We start from the raw sequence: 9,051 nt of genomic DNA, 5'->3' as shown, positions 1-9,051 counted from the left end.
ATGTAGCTATCCGCTACCGATTTGGAGAGCACAGCTCTAGATCCTTGCTACTCAAAGTGTGATGTGTGGACCAGCAGTGTCTGCATCACCTTATTACCTTGTTAGAAATGCAGAATCTCAAGCCCCACCCAAACCTACTGATTCAGAATCTGCATGTTAACAAGTTCCCCAGGTGATCTGTATGCACATTAAACTTTGAAAATGGCATGGTTACTTCTGGATGAGCCGAAAAAAAGGGATTAACTGAGGACCACATCTGTGGTGACCTCTTCAAATTGCAGACACTCACACTTCAGACTGGAGTCCAGCATTAGGGGCCTTCTCCTTTCTTTGTGTCTGTCTCTCCCCTATCCCTTAAATGTTTCAGAAAGAGAAAAGGGAGAGAAAGAGAGAGCCTAGAATACTGGGTCTAAGGAAAGCTGGTACAGGATATGGGGATGGGGGAGGGGTAGGAAGAGCATGTGTTTCTCAGGGATACTTGTACAAAATAAAATTATGGAATTTCCTTGATAATTATTGAATATGGATAATGGGTATACAGGAGTTATTGTACTATTTTCTCTACTTTTGTATATGTTTGAAATTTTTCGGGGCCAGCCTGGTGGCATAGCGGTTACGTTCGCGCATTCTGCTTCAGCGGCCTGGGGTTCACAGGTTCGGATCCTGGATGCGGACCTACTCACCGCTCATCAGGCCATGCTGAGGCAGCATCCCACCTAGAAGAACTAGAAAGGACCTACAACTAGGATATACAACTATGTACTGGGGCTTTGGGGATAAAAGAAAAAGAAGAATATTCACAACAGATGTTAGCTCAGGGCCAATCTTCCTCAAAAAAAAAAAGAAATTTTTCAAAATTAAAAAACAGAGGTGATTTCAGAGATGAGATGTGTGTGATAGCCAGCCTCCAAGATGGCCCCCAATGATTCTCTCCTCCTGGTATTCATGCCTTTGTGTAGTCTCTTTCTATACTAAATCAGGGCTGGTCCATGTAACCAAAGTGGAGGTGATGGGTGTGACCTGGGAGAGCTAGGTCATTGTGACTTCTGCCTTGCCCTCTCTTGGATCACTTGCTCTGAGGGCAGTCAACTACAATGTTGTGAGGACACTCAAGCAGTCTTGCGGAGAGGCATTTATGGAGAGGAGCCAAGGCCTCCTGCCAACAGCCAGCCACAGGAGTGAGCCATGTAAGTGAGCCTCTGTGGAAATTGATTCTCCGGCCCCAGTCAAGCCTTCCAATGATTGTAGCTCCACGTGACATATGATTGCAACTGCACTATAGATCTCCAAGCCAGAACTGCCTGTAAGGGGCTCCTGAATCTCTGACCAACAGAAACTGTGAAAGACAATAAAGGTATATTGTTGCATGAAGCCAGTGAGTTTTGGGATAATTTGTTATGCAGCAATAGAGAACTGATGCAACGTCATTTCAGGATTTCCCACCCCCTGAATACCCTCTCCACCTTATCACTGATGCCTGAAATGAACAGGAAAAGACAGACCTTTTCACACTGTGCATAAGGTTAACATGCTAATATCCCTTGAAGAGATAATACATTCACTTAAATTCAGGGTAAAACATACGTGACAGATATAAATTCTTTCTTTTTAAAACTCTTAGCAAGCTAATGTATTGAGACATTAATTTCAGTCTTGCTCTTGCTGTTGTAAGAGACTAGAAGGAATAAAAAGGTAATTTCTCTCTCAGGGTCTGCCATCCCAAGAATAGCTAGTCTTGAATCACAAGTCTAGGCTCTTCTTTCATCCCTCTCTCCTCATGCCCAACGCCCAACACATACTGTTAACAACTTCTTGGTGTTTCAAGGGCCACCCTAAAGAAGACACCCTCCCTTCACCTTGAGGATTAGGTAATAGAGAAACTATGCTAGAATTGCTCCATAAGGGGAGGGGAAAGAGCCAGTACTGGTTCAGGAAGAGGGCAAGTGGCCAGGCTTAAAGGATGAATGACTTCTCCCAGGCTAGGAAGGGTTTTGGAGTTTAAAGGCATGGAAACCTGTCCGTGGCTTGTACGCAGTCCCTGTGTGTGTGTGTCAGGGGCAGTGTGGGGACTGCTGCATGGGGTGTCTGAGGAAGTAGGATCTCTGGCCTGGCCATGCACCAAAGACCCCCCTCCTACCTCCACTCCTGCCCATCTGGTTTGCAGGCTGTGGAACTGTACCCTTCAGTGGTACCCCAAGTGTCGTGGAATAGTAGCATCAAGACTGAAAAAAAAAGGCTCTTCCCCAAATCGTTCCCGAAATTTTTGGGACTTCACAGCCCTACGGAGAGGGGAGGGGAAACCTCAGAACGTGACTAATGAACTTCCCGCCAACACTGACAGGCGGGAGCTGAGCCAGATTTCTTTAATTTGTGAAATTAATAAAGACGTGTGACTCTTCTTGCGCGAGTCAGTTGCAGCCAACTCACTTCAGTTAGACCTACTTTTCCTGCGAGCGGTTTTGGTAGGTGGAAGGGTTGGGGGGCTGGAGTGTTGAAGGGATGGAAGAAGGTGGAAGCAGTAACAGAGGACCTAAGGGGCCAGAGGCCCCCTCCTGGCAGTTGTCGTCACCAGGTCTCGGCCCCCAACACATTGAGAGAATGACCCAGCGCCCTGCCGCCCGCCGGACTCCGACACAAACACACGCACGTGCGCCCCGCCCCCGCCGCGCGCACGCGCCCCGAGGCTCCGGCGGAGGCGACGGGCGCGCGCGCGGTGCTCGCTGCCCCCACGCCGCTCCCTCCGCTCGGATCGCGGCGCCTCCCGCTCCCCGCACCGCTCCACGACGGACCCGCGGACCCGGAGGCGGCGGCCGTGGTCGGTGGGCTCCGGCGGGCGCAGCGGTCGAGGCGGCGGCGCGGGGAAGGCGAGCGGAGCCCGGCAAGTCTCCGGGAGGCGATGTCGCCAGGCGCGGGCCCCTGCGTAAGGCGGGCGCCGCGACAGGCCGGCCAGTGAGGCGCCGCTGGGGGAGGCCGCGACGGAGCTCCCGGACCCGCCATGGGCTGAGACACGTCCTCGCCGAGCAGGTGCAGTGACTAGAGGTCCCGGGGGGAGCCCGCCCCGACAGGCCCCGGGGACCCTAAACGCCGTCAGGACGCGCCCTACCTGCCTGGCGCCCTGATGACCTTCCCTCTGCTCCTCCCCAAAGGCCCTGCTGACCCCGCCTCCAAACCCCGCCCATGCAACCCCTGTGGTCCCAACAGTCCCTGACATCCGGGCATACCCCATCCTACACTCCTGTGACCCCAGCCCAGTAGGCGCTTGTGCCTGTCTCCTCCTTTGCCCCAGTATTTTGAGCCCACCGCCTGCACAGTGCCTGGGAACTGTCCAGCATCTCTACCTTTCTCTTCTAGCCCGGTGGGGGTTGCGGTGGGAAGGTGAGAGGAAGGAGGGAGAGTCGGTCTTTCCCTCCAGAGGCCCTGGTGACCACAGACCCTTTCTGTCTCCCTTATGCCTGTAGTGAAAGTGACCCTTCTTTACCCCACCAGAACATGCCTGGGTGACTCCCTCCCAGATCTTCCTTGTGGCCTTCCTCGCCCTCCCCAGTGACACTATGCAACCCCAGGGTGACCTGCGAGGCCTCTGGCTCCTGCTGCTGTCCTTTTTCCTGCTCCTCTTTGAGGTGGCCAGAGCTGGCCGTCCCTTGGTTAGCTGTCCTGCTGCCTGCCTGTGCGCCAGCAACATCCTCAGCTGCTCCAAGCAGCAGCTGCCCAACGTGCCCCACTCCTTGCCCAGCTACACCGCACTACTGGACCTCAGCCACAACAACCTGAGCCGCCTGCGGGCCGAGTGGACCCCCACGCGCCTGACCCACCTGCACTCCCTGCTGCTGAGCCACAACCACCTGAACTTCATCTCCTCTGAGGCCTTTTCCCCAGTACCCAACCTGCGCTACCTGGACCTCTCCTCCAACCAGCTGCGGACACTGGACGAGTTCCTGTTCAGTGAACTGCAAGCACTGGAGGTGCTGCTGCTCTACAATAACCACATCGTGGCAGTGGACCGCTCCGCCTTCGATGACATGGCCCAGCTGCAGAAACTCTACTTGAGCCAGAACCAGATCTCTCGCTTCCCTCTGGAACTGGTCAAGGAAGGAGCCAAGCTACCCAAACTCACGCTCCTGGACCTGTCCTCCAACAAGCTAAAGAACCTACCATTGCCCGACCTGCAGAAGCTGCCCGCGTGGATCAAGAATGGGCTGTACCTACATAACAACCCCCTACACTGCGACTGTGAGCTTTACCAGCTCTTTTCACACTGGCAGTACCGGCAGCTGAGCTCCGTGATGGACTTTCAGGAGGATCTGTACTGCATGAGCTCCAAGAAACTGCACAATGTCTTCAACCTGAGTTTCCTCAACTGCAGTGAGTACAAGGAACATGCCTGGGAGGCCCACCTGGGTGACCCCTTGACCATCAAATGTGACACCAAGCAGCAGGGGATGACCAAGGTGTGGGTGACACCAAACAATGAACGAGTGCTAGAGGAGGTGGCCAACAGCACAGTGACAGTGTCCAAGGATGGCAGTCTTCATTTCCAGCATGTGCAGGTCGAGGATGGGGGGGTGTATACCTGCTACGCCATGGGGGAGGCTTTCAACGAGACACTGTCTGTGGAGTTGAAAGTGTACAATTTCACCTCACATGGACACCATGACACTCTCAACACAGCCTATACCACCCTAGTAGGCTGTATCCTCAGTGTGGTCCTGGTCCTCATATACCTGTACCTCACTCCTTGCCGCTGCTGGTGCCGGGGTGTTGAGAAGCCTTCCAGCCATCAAGCAGACAGCCTGAGCTCTTCCATGCTTAGTACCACCCCCAACCACGATCCTATGGCTGGCGGGGACAAGGATGATGGTTTTGACCGGCGGGTGGCCTTCCTGGAACCTGCTGGACCCGGGCAGGGTCAAAACGGCAAGCTGAAGCCAGGCAACACCCTGCCGGTGCCCGAGGCAACAGGCAAGGGCCAGCGGAGGATGTCAGATCCGGAATCGGTCAGCTCGGTCTTCTCTGATACGCCCATTGTGGTGTGAGCAGGATGGGTTGGTGGGGAGATTCTGCCCCAGGAGAGGTAATGCACCCCTGAAGGATATGAGGGGATGGAAGAGAGGGCTGGCTGCCCAAGGGAGTAGGTTCCCCCTGACCTCAAGGGAATTGGTCACGGGTACAAGAGCAGGCTAGATCCCAACCAGGGTGTGGCTGCCATGATTTTCAAATATGGATATATGAATCCTCAGGCAAATGCTACACCTCTACCCAAAGCCTTGGCAATTCTCAGTGTGGTGGAGGAAGAGAAATGTGTCTTGAATTGGTTGGGAATGAGAAAGGGATGGGGAAAGAACAGATTCCCTAAACTTTTTCAAGGTCATCCCTAGCTCCTTAAGAGAAAATCATCTGGAAAAAAATCATTTTTTTCTATCTCTGCCCACCCACACCTGGGATGTTGTGTGTGTTGGGGGAGCTTCCACAGGAGCCACATTGGGGAAAAGCTGTAGTAACTTCTTTGGCCAGGAAGTCACACTTCACAGCTGGGAAAATTGGAAACCTTTAGAAAAAGGAGTCAGGAAAAGGCTGAGACCTCAATCAAAAACACTCCCCAAAGCTGTTTTGAGACTTCCCACTAATGCCTTCCTCCTTCCCACTGAGCCCTGGGTGGATGGGTCTTTGCAGGAGCCTGGCCTATTGCCTGTCAGATATGGCAACAGTGTGAGATGTGGTATTTGTGTCTTGTCCTGGGACCAATGGCACAGAGGGGTATAGCATGAATTGAGGGATCTGTGTCACAGCATAGGTGCCAGCACAAAACTTGTGGATGGGGGATAAAGTCCAGATTGGCTAATTCCCTGGTTGGTGAAACCCTTGGTTAGCATTTGATTCCCAGCACCTGTGTGTCAGACCAGGGTGGGGGCTGCTAAAGGCAGAGCTTTTATGGATGCCTGCCACAGACATGCGGTGTGGAGCCACTTCACGCTAGGAGGAGGAGGGTTAATCAACCTCTATTATGTAGCATCCAGCTGGACCTACCTGATCTTCTGTGTATGCCATCTCTTTATTCAGACTCCTTACCAAGCTCAGATGGGATTCTGAGTTTTCCCTGGAAAGTCTGGCCCCAGCTGGGTGAGACTGGCCTTGGGGATGGAGGGGACCAGGTGTGTATCCCCTCTGTGTTGACAAAGCTGCCTTGCTCCTCTCTTAGAGATCTCACCCCTGCTGCAAAGCCAAAGCATGAGATTTCATCATCTGAGGGGTTGGAATTGGGTGGTCTTTGCCCTAGAATGGCAATTTGGAGTGTGGCTTAGAGTTCTGCCCTCCCCACAAGGTTCCAGGCAGTCTTGTAACAGAGACAATCAGTGGCACTAAACTTTCAGAAGGATGGTTCTGCCGTCCCTAGCCCCCTCAGCCAGAGGTCTGCGCCGTTGTGGTCGTCAGGTCAGAGGAACTTAAGAAGAATGGGCCTAACATTGCATTCCATCCAAGATTGCAGAATACTTTGGGTATGGAGATGACTGCTCCTTTAACTTCTCCCTTTGACTATACTGCAGGCTCTGGGAGATGGTTGCTCTGAGCTTTGTTAAGGGGACGAGTAGGGCAAAGGTGAAAATGTTCTCTGATGTTGGTCTTTTTCAGTCTCTCCCCTCTCCCACCAAGTTCCCTGTCCATTGGAAGTTCTCCAGATCTTCTAGTTTTTGGACCTGCTCTTTAGGTTCCAAGAGGTGTTATTTACCCACAGATGAGGGCTGCTTGCTAGGAGGGCCTGATTCCCACTGCCTATTAAGATTGGGGAAGGGGACTGGAACTCAAATCTTCCCCTTGTCTGTTCCTGGGATCTCAAGACTGCTGTCCATCCTGTATTAGTAACCTAGTTTTGTCAACAGAGGTGCAGCATTTCCCTTAAGTACTTGCATGCTCATAGGTATGCATGCTCATAGGTATGCATGCTTATAGGTATGCATGCACACCAGCACCTTGACTTCCATCAGGACAGTGATTCTTTAGTCCCCACTAATGTCCACTTTCAGAATGGTCTCCACCTATGTGCACAACTTCATGCACACAATTTTCTTGCCCTGTAGGAGAGACTGTGACCACGCCAGGATCCCCAAATACAAACTCTTGGACCTTTAATTTCTGAACTCCCTGAAGCTTCACCCACATCTCCATAGCACTGAATAACTTCTCTGCAATGGCTGGAGTTAGGTGAACCACAGGTTGAGGACCTTGGGAGGGGTGGTGAGGAGCTAGCTGGTTCTTCAGACTCCTCAGAAACCTTCCTTGGATTAAAGACAATGTATGTGAGAAATAAATGTAGAACTAGGTCAATGACAGACCCAGAAGGAAACTGGCAGAGGACCAAGGAGCTGTAAGTTGCTCTTCCTATGTTAACTGCCCTGGTAAGACAGGGGCAGGAGGGAAAAGTTGTCTGGTTAAATTCCAGAAACTTCTGAGGATTTTGTTACTGGAGCTATAGGACCCAGGACTCCCTCCTCAGACTTAGCAGGGAACCTGGGGAAATCTCATCTCCGTGCTGCAGTTTCTCCTCTGGGCACCATCTAGGGCTCTGAAAATCTTTACTGTCAAATGAAGCAGGCCTTCTGGGGCATTCTAGCTGAGTTCCTGAAGACTAGGAGGGCCATTTTCTTCATAAGTCCTACCCAATTTAGGGAATAAGAAAAGGCCCTGAGGCTCTAAGTCTCCCTATAATATCCACTAGTTTGCCCGTAGGTTGAGAGACTGGTAGATATGCCTGGCTGCCCCACCAAGAGATTGAATTGATTAGCCTCTTCCTGTGGCTTCAGTTGATAGAACCAAAAGGTAGCTTTCTACTTGGGGGATTGAGTACTAGCATATGTAAGCTCATTAGAACTCAGGGTAGGAAACTGCCAGGTCTGCTTATCACCCCCTCCCCTTCCCACACCCATAAACCAGACATGTCTCCCAGGAAGCAGGTATCCCTGGAGACAGAGTATGACAGGGCTCTACAATCTGTCTATGTGATTATTTGTGACCTTTTTCCTTTGCCTGTATTTATGGGGCTCATAGGAAGGGGCCAGAAGAGGGTACACCCAGGTGGGGAGAGCAAAACCAACTGATGCCAGTTTTCTCTGTGTTCATACCCTGTCCTTCCTTGTAACCCTGCTGGCGAAGCAGGCAGGCTTCCCCATGTTCAGGACCCTGTTCCTCCCACTTGTGTATACCCAGGCTGGCAAACCTTGGAGCCTCTGGGCTCTGAAAACTAGACAATGATCATTAAACCTGGCTTGAGTCTCTGTTCTGGCATAGTCTGTGACTGATTTATTTATCTTTTTAGCCTGTGGGTGGGGTTCACTGTACTTCGAAAGGTGTGGTCTGTCTAGAGAGAGAATATTTAAATACTGTTATAAGGGCTCAGGTAGAATCCACATCCAGGTATTAAGATAGACCAGGGGTCAGCAAACTTTTTCTGCAAAGAGTAAATATGTTAGGCTTTGCAGGCCATACAGTCTCTGTTACAGCTACTCAGCTGTGCCGTTATAGCAGGGTGGTGGCCACAGACAGTATGTGAATGAATGATTGTGGCTCTGTTTCAATCAAACTTTATTTATGGACATTGAAATTTGAATTTCATATGATTTTAACATGTCTTTTGAGTTTTTCAACCATTTAAAAATGTAAACACTCATTAGCTCACGGACCACACAAAACCAGGCAGTGGGCTGGTTTTGGCCAGCGGACCATAGTTTGGCAGCCCAGTAGATAGATTCTCAAAAGAAATGTCACTGAGGCTTTAGCAAGAGACAGCTGAGAAATTCCATGACTTGGAGCTAGGGCCCCTAGATAATGAAGGCTTCCTGGATCCCTGGGGAGGAGGGTTGCCTCCCTGCAGAGTTCTCTTAAAAGTCTGGATCAAGCCTACTAATGTACTATGGAAGAATGCTTGGACTGGAATAAAAGAAACACTGGAGAGCAGCTCACTTTCACAATATTTTTATTATTACCAATATATTTTCATGTTGTAAATGGTAACCATCTTGGTCTGGCTAAAAGTACATTCATCTAATGGGCAGGTTAATA

The 9,051-nt window shown here is 51.1% G+C and overlaps 1 protein-coding gene across 1 annotated transcript; it reads left to right on the top strand.

The window, feature by feature from the left end:
* The first annotated feature begins 2,876 nt into the window (after positions 1-2,876).
* On the top strand, positions 2,877-8,585 carry AMIGO1 (adhesion molecule with Ig like domain 1). Its single transcript, XM_058538709.1, has 2 exons — positions 2,877-3,024; positions 3,487-8,585. Exon 2 carries the CDS (start codon positions 3,552-3,554, stop codon positions 5,031-5,033), a length of 1,482 nt encoding a protein of 493 aa, XP_058394692.1. The 5' UTR covers positions 2,877-3,024; positions 3,487-3,551; the 3' UTR covers positions 5,034-8,585.
* The last annotated feature ends 466 nt before the right edge of the window (positions 8,586-9,051 follow it).

The sequence above is a fragment of the Diceros bicornis genome, chromosome 4, assembly GCF_020826845.1.
Source record: "Diceros bicornis minor isolate mBicDic1 chromosome 4, mDicBic1.mat.cur, whole genome shotgun sequence".
In the NCBI taxonomy this organism is placed as follows: Eukaryota; Metazoa; Chordata; class Mammalia; order Perissodactyla; family Rhinocerotidae; genus Diceros; species Diceros bicornis.
The sequence above is the reverse complement of the archived record's forward strand: the minus strand, read 5'-3'. Positions and strand labels throughout refer to the sequence as shown.

Coding starts and splice junctions, on each gene's coding strand:
- AMIGO1 (XM_058538709.1), top strand. CDS start 3,552: ATGCAACCCCAGGGTGACCTGCGAGGCCTCTGGCTCCTGCTGCTGTCC.